The 19,778-nt window shown below is 40.3% G+C and overlaps 1 protein-coding gene across 1 annotated transcript in view; it reads right to left on the reverse strand.

The window, feature by feature from the left end:
• The window catches only part of COL4A3 (collagen type IV alpha 3 chain), a 102,862-nt gene that overhangs the window by 38,807 nt on the left and 44,277 nt on the right, over nucleotides 1-19,778 (reverse strand). Inside the window, exons 8-23 of the mRNA XM_069474076.1 lie at nucleotides 19,142-19,168; nucleotides 18,502-18,579; nucleotides 16,743-16,805; nucleotides 16,580-16,615; nucleotides 15,252-15,293; nucleotides 14,949-15,026; nucleotides 13,160-13,222; nucleotides 12,390-12,449; nucleotides 11,163-11,207; nucleotides 10,874-10,927; nucleotides 9,595-9,636; nucleotides 7,192-7,276; nucleotides 5,999-6,034; nucleotides 3,495-3,659; nucleotides 1,608-1,700; nucleotides 1,033-1,128 (exon numbers count right to left, since the gene is read on the reverse strand). Of these exons, the coding sequence (XP_069330177.1) occupies nucleotides 1,033-1,128; nucleotides 1,608-1,700; nucleotides 3,495-3,659; nucleotides 5,999-6,034; nucleotides 7,192-7,276; nucleotides 9,595-9,636; nucleotides 10,874-10,927; nucleotides 11,163-11,207; nucleotides 12,390-12,449; nucleotides 13,160-13,222; nucleotides 14,949-15,026; nucleotides 15,252-15,293; nucleotides 16,580-16,615; nucleotides 16,743-16,805; nucleotides 18,502-18,579; nucleotides 19,142-19,168 (1,063 nt within the window). The remainder of the gene's footprint in view (nucleotides 1-1,032; nucleotides 1,129-1,607; nucleotides 1,701-3,494; nucleotides 3,660-5,998; nucleotides 6,035-7,191; nucleotides 7,277-9,594; nucleotides 9,637-10,873; nucleotides 10,928-11,162; nucleotides 11,208-12,389; nucleotides 12,450-13,159; nucleotides 13,223-14,948; nucleotides 15,027-15,251; nucleotides 15,294-16,579; nucleotides 16,616-16,742; nucleotides 16,806-18,501; nucleotides 18,580-19,141; nucleotides 19,169-19,778) is intronic.

Genomic DNA, 19,778 nt, shown 5'->3' on the forward strand with positions numbered 1-19,778 from the left:
CAGAGGACACTTAGTGCCCAGCACACTGGCCAAGGACTCTGTGACTTGAACTCTTGTTAGTTAATGATAAATAACTCCGTGATGGTTTCTTGAGCCCAAGGTACTGATGGCAGAACCAACAGTGCGTGTGGTATCATGGAACCCAACCAATAAATAGAAACTTCTTGTACTTCAGGGTTCAGCCCATGGCCAGTCCTATGACCAAGGAAGGGACAGTTGACAAGCAGAGGCAGTGACAGCCAGGAGCACGGGGTTGGGGTGGAGAGTCCTGGTCTGGCACAGAGTTGTCAAGAGAAGGCCTGTGAGTCATGCTTAATTTAGTCCTCAGAACGTTGGCTATAAAATGTTGTTTCCCTTCAAAAGTTGATTTAATGGCTAACAAAAAAAATCATGAGATTTCAGATAAAAATTCAGATTTCTTTCTTCTCATGAAAAGTTGGAAGATTCATTAACACAGGGCCTGACATGCTGACAAGTAACCATAACCCTGCCGGTCCATCTAATTGTGCCTTCTGCCTGCTGCAGTCCTCACGTGTTGTCCCCAGCACTGAGGATGTTGTGATTTTTTATAGCACTTGTATCCTTAAAGAGAAAGGGAAGTACTGCTTATTCCCATGACTCCATTAAAAGTGGGAACATGAAAAAATGGACTGGGAAGCGTCGTGTCTTTTGAGGAAAAAAGGGAGAGAGTTCATTTCTTTATGGAAGAAAAAAGCGGTGTGTGTTTAGTACGGCTGCTTCACTGCTTTCAGCTACTTGCTGGTTCCCTGTAGGAATCCGTGTCGACAATTCCTGGCTAACACAATACTTTGCTAGAGTTCTGCAACTAAAATGCAACAGGGAAAACTAACAGCTTTTATTGGATTTGGGATGACTTTATGTTAATAGAGTATATGTTTTTGAAACTCTCTCTCCAAGTTCATGTAAACCACATCATGACATCCAGCAATTTAACACCTTTATTTTTTTAAATCTCCCACTATATTGATCCTTTTGTGCTTGCAAAAACACTTGTGTGCAAATTGTCCATACCTGGGATTCCTTTTACACCATGTAGACCTGGCAGTCCTGGGAGGCCGGGAGGCCCTGGGATATAAGGGCACTGTGTGCATGGCAGGCCCAGGTCTCCTGCAACAGAGCACGTTTGTGTTACTTATGAACCCACACTGAGTCCTCAGAAACGACAGATATTTTCCAACCACACAATCATTTATTACATTTAAATGTTTTTTATGCAGAGAAAATCATCTAAGACATTGTGCATATTAGTAATAATTCATCTATTATAGATCCACTTACTTTACTATACTGAACTGTAGAGTTCTGAGGGAGAAAATTCCAAGAGTCTAACATAAAACATTTATTTCAGTGTTTCTTTCCTTGCACCCAGGTGAAAACTCACATTCTAAGGATATCTGATAGTTATTGCATGGGTGCTAAATACGTTATTGATTTACAGATAAATGAATACTTTTAGATAAATTTTTTCGGAAAAGAAGCCATCCCTGACTGGCTATTGTTTGGGAATCATCATTGTTGTCTCATGGGGAAAAAACAGTGATGAAAATGGCTTATTCTACTAGAATAACACCATTGACTGAACCAACCTTTGGGCCCATCAACTCCTGGAATTCCTGGAGCCCCTAGATAGCCTGGCAGTCCCTGATCTCCAGGTGGACCCCTGAGAAAAACGATGTCACCTATAAAAACGCAACACCAAAGACAATGTTTATTTGTGTTTTCTTTTTAATTTATTATGTATTTTAACATATGCATTATTTTATATGCATCTCTCCCATCTTTGCTGAAACTTCAGAAGTTTATTTGCAACTGAGAAGGCTGACGCATGTGGACATGTGGACTGGCTCTTCCCTTCACATTACATAGATGTGTTACTTTCTGAGACCTATGTAGTTGCTTTTGAAATCTCATTATATGATATTTTTGCCACATAATCGTCACATTATCTTATTCAGTTGTTTCCAATTATTCCAAGACAATCTCTTTAGCATCTTGAGGCAAAGAATCAAATCTTATTCCTCTATGTGTTTTGGATACATTGTATATTCCCGATGTATTATAGATAATTAATACATATCAAGTGAAAAAATGGATGCTGACTTATGGTCTCATTTGTTTTCTCCTCATTTTTTGACCATATCAATTGAGTTTGTCACTCCTAAAGCAGCTCTCTAAGAAAGCTGTTTGAAGTCTTCCATGTTATCTGCTACTGAAATATTGCAACGAGCAGCTAATTCTCTTACACTGGTAAATTGTATTCTGTGATCTAAGTTTTGCTCTTGCCATTTTAAATATTAGGTTGAAGGCAATGCTGAGAAAACTAAATATTTAAAAACAGTGCCTATAGCTGCCCCAAATTTCACAGCAACAAGGTAATAGTGGAAATATTTAATTTAATTGGAACATGGTAAGAGTCATATTGTATCTTCTTGACTATGAAAAGAATGACTATCTGGGTTCTAGTTTTCTGTGTCTTTAAGATACCTGGATAGCCATCTCTAAACAGTACAATCTGATGGCAGTTTATTACTTAATGTAGGCCTATATGAATACTTATACATTTATACATTTGTGTGTATACTCAGTACATTTTCATATTCATTTCATGCTTAATTCAACAAATATTTGAGTTCCTACAGTGTTCCAGCCCCCATGCTACACACTGGGCTTAAAATAGTAAAAAAGACACAATCCGTGACCTCAAAGAGCTTTCATTCTTATAGGGAAAACTGAGGAAGACAAGGCAATATGAGGCCCTGCTGTACCTATGCACCAGCACAGAATGCTAAGTAGCTCTGCAGGGAGATGGAAAGGAACAGATGCCTGTGTCAGAACCTCAGGGCACCCTTCAAGTCTTGTGGGCCACAGCCCTGTGGTCTCTGACCCTTTTCCCCTAACAGGCACATTTCTGACTTCCTGCCCTGGGACTTCCTTGCTGATACCAAGGTATGGGCTGTCCTGGGGACCACTCAAACACAGCTTGGGTGTGTGTGTGTGTGTGTGTGTGTGTGTGTGTAGGGGGAATTAGTCCTGTCCTGTGGGGCAAATCTTCGACCCCTTTGGCCCGTGGGAAATGGGAGCTGGTGGATACATTTTTGCCTTTTTCTCCCCTGGAACAGATTATCCCGAGACAGGCTTCTTGGGAGCTATTCTCCAGGGGCTGAACAAGCAGTTGTAGTTGGCCAAAGCCAACTTCACAGCCACCCTGCTTCCCTGCTTCCCTCCCTCGGTCTATCCCTCCCGCTCTGTTCTCTGGAGAACGTGGGGAAGACTTTGCTACATTTGCAAAGTAGTCATTCTACCATAGTTTTCTTTCACAGACAGTTTTAGTGAAAGGAAACGCCATTGGAAAGACAACTCATAAAAACCACACAGACTCGTGGCCAAGCTGTGAGTAGAGTTCATCGGTCCTGATTTGCCCACATCTGTCACTGGGCACTGTACACAAAAGGGGCCCCATTACGAATCTTTACCTGGTGGTCCTGGCGGTCCCGGTGGTCCTGTACGGCCTGGTGAACCAGGACAACCCGGGGACCCTGGAGGCCCCACTACATTCTGTCCTGGGGGACCGCGTTCCCCTTTTCTTCCTTTCAAGCCTGGCCACCCAGGGGTTCCTCTGAGCCCAGGCCTTGATGGTCCTTGGAGAAAATAATAATTTATTGTATTTTAACTTTTTTCCTGACAAATATATATATATATATTTATTTTTTCAAGGGCAATGTGATTTATTCTTATTTTTAAAAGTTACACAATTGAGAGGTACATCAAGCATATAAAATAAAAAGTGAATATCCTTGTTTCCTTTATCTGTGGCCTTGTTAAATAACCACAGTACAGCAAAGCACAGAACACTCCATTCCCACAAGATAATTTATGTAACTTATTGCAAGGAACTGAAACAGAGTTTGAGATGCACTGTAGTCCTTTTATTAAAAGGATTCACCAGGAATGCTTCGATACATGTTTGCTTGGTAGATATGTTTTATTAGAGACTAGAGGATGCCTACCTTTCAGTGCCCTCAATGAGAAAGAGAGAAAGTTGTAATTGGACTTTTTCCCTGCCAATGTCTCAGGTATAAAAGGCCATGCTGGGGGAGGAGGCATCTCCTGGGAGAAGCCAGGCCAGGCAAAACAAAACCCATCCCAATCCTAAAATGGCAAGGATGTGAGGAGGGGGCAGTCTCCGATCTCTGCTTTGCAGATAGTTTAACTATTAAGTACAGAAATGTCACCACCAAAGGGCTGAGAAACCAGCAGGGGTAATATCTGATTATGTCTTATTATTTGAGCATAAAAGCAAATTCTTCTAATTGATATGTTTCAGAGCTTTGTAATTTTTATCTTATTTTATTTTGATACATTATATTCATACATATTTATGGGATACCTGTGGAATTTTGTTACGTATGTAGAATGTACAATGATCGAGTCAGGTATTTAGGGTCTCCATAACCTCAGTATTTATCATTTCTACATATTGGGAACATTTGAAATCCTCTCTTCCAGTTATTTTGAAATACACAATACATTGTTGTTAACTATAGTCACCCTGTTCTGCTATCAAACATTAGAACTTTTTCCTTCTATCTAACTGTACGTTTGTACCCGTTAACCATCTCTCTTCGCCCTTGACTCTCCCCAAAATTCTTGGAACCGATAAACAAATTCAGTAAAGTTGCAAGATACAAAATCAACGTATGAAAATCAGTAGCATTTTTGTACACCAATAATGAACTAGCTGAAAAAGAAATCCAAAAAGCCATCTCATTTACAATAGCCACACGCAAAAATAAAACACCTAGGAATAAATGTAACCAAGAAGGTGAAAGACCTCTACAAGGAAAACTATAAAACACTTACAAAAGAAATTGAAGAGGACACAAAGAAATGGGAAAACATCCCATGTGGATTGGAAGACTCAATATTGTTAAAATGATCATACTACCCAAGGCAAACTACAGATTCAATGCAATCTCTATCAAAATACCAATATTATTTTTCACAAAAATAGAAAAAACAATCCTAAATTTCTTATGGAACCAGAGCTTTGTAATTTTTTACTCATTTGCTTCTTAAAGGAGCCTATTCATTCGTTAGTTAGAGACCTGACAGGGGGAAGGTATTCCTTAATCTTTGCCTTGAAGTCTAAAATATCTTTTTGCCCCATTCCAACTTCAAGAGAATCCACTGTTACCAGTTTGATGTATATTTTTTCCAAGCATATACAGGTACATATGGTACTTATCTATTTCTGTATCTATTTTTTTACAGTGGGATTATATTATTCATAATGGTACTCATATGATTCTGTAATCTGCTTAACTTTAATTCATTTTCAAATTATGAAGTAATTTAATATACAACATTGTACAGAGAAAAATACAATCAATGGCAGGGCACCTGCCACACTGGTTTATCAAATCTTTGCTCTTTTCTCTCTGTCTTGTTTCCTTTAAAAAGAGCACAGAACAGTTACAAGAGATGGGCCCCTGCGGACCCATCCCGGTCTCGGTCTCTTCCCCCTCCTCTCTCAAAAGGTAAACACTCTAATGATTCACGGACTGAAGTTTCAGACTTACAGAAAAAGTATAATCTGGGTATCCTTATGCAACTTGTGATGAAAATTATCATTTTTAACCAACCTAATTACCATAACATTACTGTTTTCTATCTCTGTGCCTCCTCTGTGTTCAAGGCCTCTGCCCACACCCCCAACTGTGAAAATTTCCTGATGATAAGGCATTTATACTTAGTTAAAACTGCTGAAAAGTAAAAAAAGAGCATTTCTATATCACTTTGTATCAATTCTGCTTCCTTTTCCACTGTAGGTTCAAAGATAACCATTAAAAAGCTGGAAACACTTTTAGATCAATTAGGGAAACATTCGTCTTATGTAAATATTGCAAACTTCATAGGCAGCAGTGTATTTTCTTTTGTAATAGCATTTCTATTTGTACCCCAAGAAATATGGACCTACCGGGACTTCCAGGAACTCCGGGGGGACCACTAGGACCTGGGAATACATGATATTAATTAATCGCTCACAAAGATATAAATGCTACCTTATCCACTTTTGAGATCTTGGATGGCCACATCATAATAATTAATAATTCAGAGTTTTCATACTTTTTTCCTACTCTCACACAGATATTAGAAAACTTCACTTATTTAGACAAACTTCCAAGAGGAAACTAATCTTACAAGTCTAACACTCAAAAGTAAATTATGCCACCTTATCATTTTCACATAATTCAGCAGAGATTTACTAAGAGCCTGCTCTGTGTTCAGTATTTTGCTGGGAGTTCAGATGTAAGAAAATCAAACACTGCCAGAAACATCCAGGATTTGTAGTTTGGTCTGGTTTTCTATCTTGGATCACTTCTAAAGGTAACATTCCATTACATTCTAATTCTTTGAGAGAGAGATATATATATATATATATGATTTATAGTAAATATATCATATTTTTAAAAATTTATATCAATGTCTGTATTTATCTGTCATTTTATTCAAATATACTGGGATATTTTATTCTCTTAAGTAAAATTCTTCTTTGAAAATCTTGTTTATATTAATAATTTATCCAGATCAGAGTGGTTCTCAATCCTGGCTGCCCATTGGAACAATCTTGGGAATTTTTACAGTTTACCAGTGTCCAGGGCCTTCACCCGGACTACAAAATCAGAATCACAGCGTGGGACCTTGACAAGGTCATTACTTAGCAGTTCCCAGGGATTCTAATATGTAGCCAGAGATGGGTACTACTGGCCTAGAATGTTCAAATCTTTCAAAAGTGATACAATATAAGTGAATGTGATGTGAATTCATGGTATCAAGGACAGATCATTGTTCCAGGAGTCAGGAAACCAGGGCTTCAGTACCACCTGGTAAGCATCTATATGGATTTGTTCAAGTTACAGCGTTTCAGGGTCTCCATTTTCTCTAATCCCACTGAGACTGCTCATTCCTGATACTCCCTTCTCCTGCCCTCCCATGAGTTTTCTTGCCAGTCTTGAACTTCATGCTTTGCTATTAAGACATACAGATCATTTGATTATCTTCCTGGTAGGCCACTTGCAAAATGAAAATATGAATCAAAAAATCAAGCACATGCTGTTTATTCTTTTGAAAGAAAACCAGAAAAATATTCAGCAAATGCTTTATTCTCACCCTGTGGGCCTCGAGCTCCTCTGGGCCCTGGTGGGCCTGGAATTCCTTTATCTCCCTTTTCCTGGTATGCATCATAATATTCTGTCTTAAAGGAGAAAGAAATGAATAAAGAGAAAGGGTAGCTATTTATCAACAGCTCATCAAATGCAATTACTTCAATTTCTTCATTTTGGCCAAAAAGATACCTTCCTTATTTTCTTGAATTTATAGGTTTATATGTTAGCAGGAATATGGTAGTCATGTATATGTAGATGAATAAATGTAAAGAAAAAGTAGACCTTTCTGGTATCATGATATTATATATCTCACAGGCTTTCAATTAGAAATACATTTTATGATGTGACCCAGGTCACACACCCACATTTACATATGCACGTACAGACACACATACATATCTATGAAAAAAATTAAAGTTTCACAAAAGAGCGGCTTACCATTACACCATAGGACCAACCCTGAAACTTTTTATTCTATACTATTTCACTTTTTAAAAATGCTGGTCCTGATGGACTAAAGGTATTTCCAAGTATGGTGGGACTCACACATCAAAAAATACTGGATTTATTATTTCTTTAAATTCCAGGGCACCACTGACCCTCAAGAATCAAGGAATAATGTTTCCAGCACAGTGGACCTACTGCTGGTCTCCTTGACCATTTACGTCCTAAGCAGAATTTCTTTTGAAGTTAGTTGTAGCTGCAAACAGAGTTATAGGGAATTGAGCATAAGAAAACACACAACAAGTGAGGACGGCTAGTTCCTCTAAAGCGCAGATAGATTTTACTTAGCATTTAGTAGATTTATCTTGAAGGAATGAAGATGGGAGTCCAAAGGTTTTTTTTAAAACTCTTAGCGTTTTGTTTTGTTTTGTTTTGTTTTGTTTGAGACAGAGTCTTGTTCTGTCGCCCAGGCTAGAGTGCAGTGGCATCATCATAGCTCACTGCAACTGCAAACTCCCGGGGCTCAAGCGATCCTCCTGCACTCCCAGAGTGCTAGGATTACAGGCACGAGCCACCGTGCCGGGCCAAAACTCTTGTTTTGTTTTTTCATATGCTGCATGGGCCAACTACTTTGTTGACTTCTTTGAAGATGAGGTAACAAGAGCCTTGTGATTAAGCAATACATATAAAATCACAAAAATTAAAAATAATACATTACATAATAATCTCTACCACAAAGTCTGTAATGATGTGTGTGCACCTGCCAAGTGCTGGCGTTGTGCTAAGTGCTTTCACAAAATAGCCCCTTTAATCTTCCCTGCAACTCTATTAAAGCACTTTGGGACTGCTATGGTTTGAATGTGGCCCCTCCAAAACTCAGGCGCTGCCACTGTGATAGTATTAAGAGGTAGGACCTGTAAGAGGTGATTAGGCTATGAGGACTTCTCCCTTGTTGCTGGGATTAAGGTCATTTTAGAAGAGCAGCCTTGCCTTCCGCCCTCTGCCCAGGGAGAATGCAGCTAAGAAAGCCCTCTCCAGACCAAATGCCAGCATCTTGATTTTGGACTTCTCAGCCTCCAGAACTGCGAGGAATAAATTTCTGTTCTTTATATTAATAAATCACTTAGTCTCAGGTATTCTGTTGTGGCAGCACAAAACATCCTAAAACAGGGGCTGTGTGCATTTGAATCATTTGCTTTTCATGTACAGATTCAGATTTCCAGGCCCCGCCTCCAATTACTGAGTTAAATTACTGAGGCTGGAGGCCTGGGAACTGCATTTTTAACAAGACACCCCTTGCCCCCATGGCAGTTTTGCCACCACGGACCATTCTGTTCAACGTGTGCAGTCATACATGGTACTACTACTCAGCCCACTGAATGTGAGAACCAGTGTCTTTTGAGGAAGGAGATGAACAGATACCAGCATGCAGAGCCTGGGCCCCCTTCTCTCCTCTCCTTCAGCTTCAGAGTCACAGAATATGCAGTCAGGAGCTGACATCAAATCCATGTTCACGCTGGGAAGGGGACCACTACTGCTGCAGTGGCACTTGGGCTGGGATGATTGCTTTTTGCTGACCCTGCATTGAGCCCATGGTGAGCTTCTGCTACGTGAAAGCTCTGGAGTTGTCATACCCAGGCCCACGTGGAGGGAGGAGGAGCTGGCTCCCAGCTGTCCTCCCCAGTGGCCTGCTCCACCCCGAGGGCGCAGGATCACCTGGGGCCAGGTCTGATTAGACAAAGCTTTTCTTGTCCTCCCTATTCCAGGAACCAAATTGAAATATTTTACCCCTTGTCAAATAGAGGAATAATGACAACAGCTATTTTTTGCCCTGATTTGATAAAAAGGTAAATGTTAGGCTCTCTATCACAACAGGTAATGAGAGAAAGTGATTCAAAATTTCCTCCATACATTAAAGCACTTGATCAAACATGGCATTGATACTGTCTTTAACCACACTTACTGGACCACGAAATCCTGGAGGGCCAATGTCCCCTTTCCATCCCTACATGGAAAGACAGTTACAAATTATGTTAACCAAAGGTAGTCACGTATTTGGTATACTTAAAAAGCAAAATGCACAGTTGAACAATAAATTAATGCTAAAAGCAACGTTATTTAGATGTCACGTGCAACCCAAATTAAAGTTAATGAGACACTGACTTTAAATTTCTCCCAGAGAGCCTGTATCTGGGTCAGGAATCCTGTCTACAAGGTTGTAAAGAAGTGGTGGTTGCTTTAGTGGTTCCCCAGGTTTCCTTCATGCCACCACGGTCACAGATGTTCACACGCATCGCACATTCCTGTGTCCTCACACAGGAAAACCAGGCCGTGAGTTGTATGCAATTCTGTATTCCAGCGTTACCAACCCCCTTTCTTTCAAGAGGGCATCTCAGAATTCTACCGGAAGTAAAACTTAGTAAAGGATAAACTTTGACTCTACACATGTATCTACATACAGGGTCATATGCCACATAATGACATTTTAGTCAATGGTGGGCCCATACAATTATAATACTGTATTTACCCTGTATCTTTTCTGTGTTTAGATGTGTTTAGATGCACAAATACTTACCATTGTGTTACAGTTGCCTGTGGTATTCAGTGTAGCGACATGCTGTACAGGTTCATACCCTAAGAGCAATAGGCTACACCGTACAGCCTAAGTGTGTAGTGTGTAGTAGGCTGGACCACCTAGGCTTGGGTAAGGACACTCTATGATGTTTACACGGTGACAAACTCACCTAACCATGCATTTCTCAGAACATGTCCTGTGGTTAAGCAACACATGCCTGCACAAACTGTTTGAAAGACGTCTGCAACGTGTCGTCAGAAATGCAGAAAACAGTTCACAGCTAACGGAGCATAACCTTTCAGTGCGTCATGACGGGTTGAGATCCACGGCGTCCAGCCTATACTTGATCTCAAATGACCAGATGCTTCGTACAATTAGAGGCCTTTTTCATCTCCTCCGCATGGCAAGCTGAAATCTCACTGGGCCTAAGTCAACCAGCTTCAACTGCACAGAGCAAGTTTCATATCGTTCCCTCGAGAACACCGTTCAAATGTGTGTGTAAAGTTGCCACATCTCTCTTTTCTTTTTAACAAATATACTAAGGTATTTAAATGCAGTCTGCGATTTCAGTCCCTGTACTGAGGTCCAGGGTGTGAGAGAAAGGACAAGGACAGGCAAAATCTGACCTATTAAAAAGGCTGTAGGTAGGATGTTCGGAGGGGATTACCTTAATGCCGTCTTCACCCGCTAGCCCGGGGAAGCCCCTGCTGCCCTTGGCTCCCTAAAGAAGAGAACAAAAGGAAACGGGTCAGAAGGCACGCTGATCAATAATAAAAAACGCTGTGCTCAGATGCCCTCTCTTTGCACTGAAGGTGTGACACTATGATTCTCGAGTGTACTTTTCAAAAGCTATAGCTTTTTGTTTGTTTATAACTATGCAGCGACTCTCAAAAATCCGTTTTTGTCTAGGGGGGCTGACACTTTCATTGCATCCATGGGCCAAATCAAGTCTTTACCTCACCGCCAGGGAAGCCTGGGGCTCCATCTTTTCCAGGTTTTCCCTAAAACAAAAACAAAACAAAAATATGGATAATTTTACAAACATGGAAAACTTAAATGATATGATCATCTCCTCTTGACCTCAGGCAAGAAAGCCTGAGTGAGGCTCCCCTACCAGATGTTGGAAGGAAAAATTATTAATCACAGAACTCACAGCATCCCTCCCTTCCCAGGGAGGGCAGAAGCCAGGTAAGGATGGGAAATGAGAGAGTCAAAGGAAGGAAGCAAGGAAATTAACAGCTAAACCTGAACTACAGTTGGTGCTCCCAATCTTCAGCTTGGAAGGAAAATCAACGAGATCCTGAGCTGAGAAGTGAACGAGGAAGACTAGAAAGAGGGGGTGTTCACAGTCAACTTATTTATTTGAAATATGGGTAATTCCCTGAACCCCAGGTGTGTCTATATTTAAACGTAAGTATACAAGAAATACTGTGGTATCTAAGCAGACAGCTTTTGGGTTAACTATTATGGTGTTTACGCTTCCTGATAGAATTAAAAATCATGTTCATTAAACATTTTTTCTTAGGAAAAAGCCCCATACTTTTTCCCAATGTATAATTTTTAGAGTTTTTACACAATGTATGTGTTTAAATCTTTCCAAAATGGATCTGGGTTGGGTAGTGGGCCCCTGTTGCTTCATACTTCTGGGCACACAAGGCCCCATTTCTTTTGGGGAGCTGCTCTTCCCCCACTCCGGGTGGTTCTGGTGGGGCTGTCAATCACAGCCACGGCCCCGCTGGCCTGGCCAGTCATAGCACTTTTTCCAGCTGGACACAGGCATTTTTCCGGAGTGAGACATATGACCCAAGCTGGGCCAATCAGATTAATTCCTTGGGATTTTATATATGGATTCTGTCTTTCTCCTTGGATGCCATTAACCTGCAGTTGCTCTTTCTCCCCGTCTCCCCTGACATCTGCCAAAGGAGAGAATGAGGCTGATACACAGAGAGAAGCAGAAGTGGGATGGAGAGAGAGTCCTGCCTGTGTTTCCAGCTCTGAAGTCCTCGAAACCTGTTTTTAGCCTTGAAGTTCTCAGAACAAATAAATTCCACCTCCCAAACCTTAAAAAAAAATTTTTTTTTTAATCTAAGCTAGTTTGAGTTGGGCATCTTAATCTTGCAACCTAAAGAGTCCTGAATCCTGACTAATAAAGCCTGCACATGACACTGAATTTCCAAATTTACCTGTGGGCCAGGTTCTCCGGGAGCACCCTTTTCAGATCCATACGATTCCCCAGGCGGTCCCTGTATCAATTAGAGCACTGTCAAGTTTTATGAATTATTGATTTTTACTTACATTGCTTTTTACTAATTTGTCCCTGCCTTTTCCTTTCCTTTCCTTTTTTTTTTTTTTGAGACAGAATTTCACTCTGTCACCCTGGCTAGAGCGTAGTGGTGTCATCATAGCTCACAGCAACCTCAAAGTCTTGGGCTCAAGCGATCCTCCTGCCTCAGCCTCCTGAGTAGCTGGGACTACAGGCATGCACCACTGTGCCTGGCTAATTTTTCTATTTTTAGTAGAGATGGGGTCTCGTTCCTGCTCTGGCTGTTCTCAAACTCCTGCCCTCAAGCAATCCTCCCACCTTGGCCTCCCAGAGTGCTAGCATTACAGGCGTGAATCACCGCGCCCAGCCTAATTTGTCCCTTCTGATTATTCTGCTATTTTAAAAAAATGTTTAAATGATGGGTCATCTCAGAGGGAAATTTTAGTTATGCATATTAATTACAGAACAGAAGCTAAAAAAGCAGATGCTGGAGATGCCATAAGTTAAGCAGCACTGGCTGCATGTAAAACAGTAGAAGGATTTGGCTAGAAGTGGCCATAAGATAATTCTGTGGTCAAATGTTACCATGTTTTAGCCAATGTTAAGATTTAGAGGTAAAACATACATCAGAGTGAATACTAAGGTTCTGATTTGTGTGTTGTGGGAATAATATGACTCTGAATGACCTACTGAGGGTCCAGGAGGTCCAGGCTTGCCCATTGCTCCTTTGTCTCCCTTCTCCCCCTTGAGGTCCTGCCAAAAGAAACCAATGCAACATTGTTACTAATGGATCAAATGAGATTTCACTGATTATACTTGGAGAAGTCCCCTCTCTGGTCAATAAGCTGGATTTACAAACTATTAATGTGCCCCATGTTAACACAACCCAATAGACCTTCCTGTTATTCCTATTTCAAATTTTATACCTATGAACTCACTGAAACAATAGGCCAACTTTTTTTTAAAGACTATCTTGTGGATTAACTTGCACTAAACTAATTTCATTCCTCAATTAGTTGTCTATAAGCACAATCAGATCATTTCTCATGTATTTTACTTTCATTTTTAATACACTAAAATTATTTTCACTGGGATGATTTATTTTCTGTTTAAGTGTTATAATGGAGATTTGATTCCTTAATCAGGTTTGTTTGAGCCCTTATCACATTTTATTGATTATATTTTTCCCAAAGTGAGTTTTCTCTTGAGGGCATCATTTTATTCAAACTTGATTATTTTTCCTGGCTCATATCCTCCAGAGCCAGATTTTGTCAATGTAGTTTTTTCTATCATTTTTCAGACAATAAATTTTTAGACTTTATGAATTTTATTTTTGTTGATTGCCTCAGAAAGGTTCAGTTACTTTTCTCAGGCCAATTTTTTCTAATCTTCAATGTAAGTTATTATTTTGGGAATATCAAATTTTACCATGTTTTGTTTTAACTCTTATTAGTTTTGTTTGATCATTTATATCATTAAAAATTAATTACATTGAAGGGTGATGGCTAAGGGGGTTTCTGTTTGGCACGATGAAAATGCTCTAAAATCGCGGCAATGGCTGCATAACCCTGTGAATAAGCTATTAACAAAGGCCATTGAATTGCATGCTAAATGAGAAAATTTTATGGTATGTGCATCATATCTCAATAAAACTGTTGAAAATTAATTATAACTAAGACCTATGAACTGTATACTTTAAAAGGGTACATTTTATGGTATGTGGATTATATCTCAATCAGCTGTTATGTGAAGGAATTAATTATAAGTTTAAACAAGAGGGATAGTTTGTGTTTATTTCTTAGTTAATCCACAAGGAAATTGTTCGCTTCTCCTTCACTTCCTCATTCCCCCTCCCAGACACCCCAGGGTCAATCTGGTGTCTAGGACTGTATATCATACTGTGCGTTCATTCGCTTCTTCTGAGCATTTGGTTCAGTCCCATACCCTGGTGCTCCCGGCTACCCCAAGCTGGGAGCAAAAAGAAAATGTTAATGTCTAAATGACAGGGCCATAGTGTCCTTGGTGAGAAGTGGAGGCCACAGCATTCGTGGGGTTACAATGGCAGGGTGAAAATGTCCCCTGTGATCAGGGTGCCTCTCCAGCCATATATTTAGGTCATTACCATCCAAGTGGATCAGACCCACACACCACTTTGTTATCATTTATTCAAAAATATTCACTGAATACCCACTCTGCATAAGGGACAACGAGGAGACAGGGATGTGAGGGTGAACAAAGTCAGGCTCAGGCTCGGCCTCCAAGAACCTTGGAAGTCACTTGCCTCGGATCTTTCCCACCTGATATTTGCAGGTTTACGAGTGAAGGATGGGGAAGGAATGAATCCTGGAAGTTCAGGCCGGCCGAGGGGCTGGGCTGAGCTGGGCTTAGACCCCAGAGTTTGTGAAAGAGATAAGGGGTTACCAGGACTTCATCCTGGAACGAGGAAGGTGCGACCCTAACAAGACAATCACAGAGTTACCGTTCTGTTTTCTGGGCCAGTAAAGGTCACAATAACTGTTCCTGGCAGTCCAGGGGGTCCCGTTAATCCTTTCACACCCTAAAGACAAATAAACCCAGGAATGAGAAACTAAACATCATCGAAATTTCAACTTTACTATGCTCGAAAGATCTACTTTTCCCCTTTAGATCTTATTCAAGAAGGTAGAGCAGATAAAAACACATTGATTTGAACTTGGCTAGTGAATAAATGGTATAGTATAGGCTGATATGCTCTAGAACTTACAATATTTTGCCCCCTGATAAACCACAGTGTTTAAATTACCCGCTCTCCTTTCTGTCCTATCATGTTGTCACCCATGTGACCCTGTAAGAAAACACAGAAACAAATTATTTAAAAAAAGATAAATATGTGTGAAAAGTCTAAACCCACTGAAGTTCCAAAATTTATAATTGAGCATTTACATTACAATCTTAATTTTAGAATCATAAAAGGTATTTGAGCTATTTCTTAGAGTAGAACATCAATATGTTTCTTTTAAAGGAGGAAATCCTGAGGTGTAGAAAGCTTAAGGGGTTCACTTAACGTGGTGAATGCTGGCACAAGGTTGGGTCAGGTAGGAAAAGGGGCCCAGCTCGGAGCACATTTTTTTCTGGCTCAACCAGTAGCTAGGTTTGGTCCCACTGGCTGGGTACTGAACTTCCTCATGCTCCCATTTTCTCATCTTAAAAATAAGAAGGATGGGTAACTGAACTTCAGGATTCTGAAATTCAAAACTTAATAGAGAATCTAGTAATAGAATTCAAGCTACCTGACTTCACTAGGAATTTACTGACATGAGGTAAGTCTAATGTGAATAGCTTCTCTTCACTGATGATGGCCAATCCATCATTTCAGCCAACATCTTCTTTCTTGCCCTTGAGTATGGACATCTTCCCCTCATTAGCCCAAAAGCTGTAGAGGAATCAAAACACTTTAAACCTCAGCTCTGCCTTTTGCTGCTCATGGACAAGTCACTCAACCTGAACCTCTCCATCTCTGAGAGAGAGAGAGAGAGAGAGAGAGAGTGAGTTGCATGCAGGCATTAATGAAATACAAGTGGAAGCACCTTGGAAAGTACTCTATGTACAAGGCTACCTGGAACTAAGTAAGAGATACCATGGTTAGGACTAATTTCCTGGTGGGGCTCAGCCTCACTTGACATTTTTTATACTTAAACTCACAATTGGCCTTTTTAATGGAAACACATGCAAGACCCTGCTTGATGAGCATGTAAATAATCATCTTTTATTTACTACATAAAATCAGGTTGGTTTTATGATACAGCCCACTAAAAAACTTCATAGGATAAGTATTGGGTGATCAGTAGAATTATCATAAATGGAAAACCTATGGATTAAGAATCCTTACGGGTTTTTCCCTAATAAGGAGCTCCTTATAACTGAACCAAGACTCTTTGTTTCAGAGATCAAGTTAGTGAAATGCAGGGAGAAGAGCGGTAAGAGCTGCTATCCACGCTCCCCTCCCTGCTGGGAACCGTGTGAGTTCTGCAGACGTGCCGGACAGTGACCCACATGAAGCATCAGACCAGGTGTGGCTCTTGGGACTGGTTAGGGTGTTCTAGCTGATACAACATAGGAGCTGTAATCTACCTTAGGTCCTGTAGGTCCCATGGCTCCTGGAAAGCCCTAGAAAAACCCACAAATTAAAATTACAGCAGGAAATGCACCCAGCCACAAAACTCTTTTTAAAACTTTTTTCTATAATTAATCAATTAGTTTACAGAGTCTATAGCAGTGGTAACTTCATACTCACAGTGAATCCTGGGGGACCAGGTGGGCCAACAGGCCCGGGAAAACCTCGAGGACCTGGCAAACCCTTTAAATTAAGAGATGGATAAGAGTGAGTTTAAATTTACTTCTCACCTAAGAACAATGCCCATTAATTAAATGCATCCAAATATTTTAATAAAATCAGAAGAGCACAATGCTCCCTTTTAACTGGCTGCAGTTAATTACAATAAATGCCAAAAAGTGTGTTGCTATGTTTAACCGGCTGCCAGGACCATCCTGATGATAGTTTCCAGGAAAATAACCAGAGCAGTTGCTTTACTTTAGAAGTTTTTGAAATTTTGCTTTTCTCTCTCTTTCTTCCTCTCTCAGTCTCCCTCTCCCTTTCTCTCTCTTTTTGGCCAAGCGTGTTCCTACCTTATGGTTTTCCACCTGCTCTCCTTCTGCAGGTGTCCTCTCTCCCCAGATATCTATACAACTGGCTTCCTCTCCCTTTCCTTATCTACATTCAATTGTCACCCTTTCCACAGGCCTTTCCTGCTTGCCCCAAGTTGTAACACACCTTCCGACCCAGACATTACCTATTCTTCATTCCCTGCATTGTTTTTATCCTTGGCATTGGTTACTAACTAACATACCATAGAGTCACTAATTTACACTTTTTTTCTGTTTTCCCCACAAGAATGTAAGCTCTATGAGGGCAGGAATATTTAAAATAATTTTTGGACTGATTTGTGCCCTGCTGTATACCTAGAGCCTAGAAATAGCTGCGGGCACATAGTTGACATGTGAACAATATTTCTTATATGAATGAATGTCCCAGCATTATATCTTCAGCACTATCACGATGACTAGTACATAGACGACAATCAATATACAGTTAAGGAATGCGCAGAAGTCCTGGATTACTACTAACCCCTTTTCCTGGATACCCTGCCTTTAGCATCTGAACTTGTAACTGTTTCCTAAGCAAAAAATCAAGAGCCATCATATCCTGTATCTTTTCCCAGAAGCTTGCAATGGCTCCTAATTGCATCACTCTGCACTTCTGCAGCTCTTAGTCTGGATTTGCAGCTCATGGTCAGTGGGCATGGCTCACCATACAGGAGTCAGCAACCTCAACTCAAACTCTGACTTACTTAGGTAAATATCCCATCTCTACCCTGGAACTTCCACATATAATTCTGAACTAAGTTAAAGTATTTCTAATTAATTAACCTGTACTTGTGGCTTTGGTCTACCAAAGGGTCATTTTAAATTATAATGTAGAGCACACACAGCCTCAAAAGTAGTTGTGTTTCTTGGTATCCATTCTGAATTACCCTCAGGTGACATGCATATAGATCAGTAAAGCAAACCGTTCAATAGGGGAAAGTTGCATTTAAATAAAACCCTTTTATTTACTATCATGCAAATTTAAAAATAGAGCTGTTATTTAATACTACAATTTAAATGATATTCAATATGTCATACAAATCCAGCCTTAATTTTAACAAATACAGGTTAAGTGCAAAATAACTATTCCCTGCATCCTCCTGAGATTCAGGAAACCTTGTGTAACTGAGAGTTGAGAATAAAAGACATACACAAAATCATCTTTGTAAATCAGCATCATGTAGTTTCTTATAATAAAATGAATGCTAATTTATAAATAGAATAAAATGAAGGTCTATTTAAAATGTTCTCAAAAGAATGAGGAAAACATATGGGAGGAAAGAGAGATGGGAGGATAGAGAGAAGGAGAGAGATTGAGAGTGACAGGGCTCTTCTCTAAAGTGCTGTACCTGGGATCCTGGCATCCCTGGCAACCCCGGGTCACCTTTTGCATTAAGTTCCATTTCTTCTCCTTTAGCAGGAGTGCCCTTGAAAATGAAGAAGTTCATAGAACATTATCAATTTTATTTTTTCATAACCCTTTAAATGCTTATTCAAGGTCATACTGCTTCCAAGATAAAAGTGCTTTCTGGGATATATACTTAGAGAAATGATTTAGGATCCTGTAGCTATTCCGTCATGAAGAATTCAAAGCATTTTCACATTTTCTAAAGTTCAAATTTTACTGTGAAAAAATTTCAAAAGAAGAAAGATGCAGGAATAATAAATCATTTCCCACGACACCAAAATTAGTGGCAATCCCTGATCTAGAATGTGGGGTCCTGAGCATGAGGTCAGTTCCCTTCTCCTCAACCCTATTTCCTTAAATGATGGTACAAAACTTGAATCCTTAAGGCCCATTTATGACAAGAGTCAGAAAGAGCTCTTCAATAGGAATAAATAGCATAGCCCAATTACTACAATTTCTGAATGAATAAGGTCTAGAAGATTATGAGATCCAATTTGTGATGACTTTCATCTCATTATTTGATAGAAATACTTTTCATATGTATAGAGATTTTCAGTCACAATAGTCCACCAATGACTTACCTTTTGTCCTTTCAAACCAGCAGCACCCTGGGAAAACAGCAGCATATTAACAACTGGAGGCAAATCAAATACACACACTCCTACCCTGTCCTTCTCTGTGCTGTTCTGCATCCCTGCCGTACCCTTCCCACTGCCTTTCAAACATGCTCAGGTCTCTCCGATTTAAACAAAGTCTCCCCTCAATCTTTTACCCCCTCCCCAATACCAACCTGTGTCTCCTTCATCTCCCCATCTCTTCCCATTTTGCTCATCTCCCACTCATTCCTTAGTTCCAAATCTGACTCCTGGCTCCATTCTGCCATGGAAGTATCCCTTGATAAGGTCAGAAATGACTTTGATGTTGCTAAAACCAATGCCAACATGTCAGTCTTCATCTTACTGGATTTCTCAGAAGCATCAGGCAGCTGTCTTCCTCCTTGACACTGAAATAGCTCTTTCCTGGATTTCCAGAAAATGATTCACCCTTCTTGGCTTTCTACCAGCAGGGCCGTTCCTCCTTTACAGACTCATTCTCCTTGATCTAGACGTTAACCGCTGACGCTGTGTCTCCCCTTTTCTCCTCACTCTCACTCCTTGAGTCATCACCAGCCCTGGCCTGTCCTCTGGGCAAATCCATGTTGTGTGTGTCCACTTGGAT

Source organism: Eulemur rufifrons, chromosome 1 (genome assembly GCF_041146395.1).
Source record: "Eulemur rufifrons isolate Redbay chromosome 1, OSU_ERuf_1, whole genome shotgun sequence".
Lineage (NCBI taxonomy): Eukaryota > Metazoa > Chordata > Mammalia > Primates > Lemuridae > Eulemur > Eulemur rufifrons.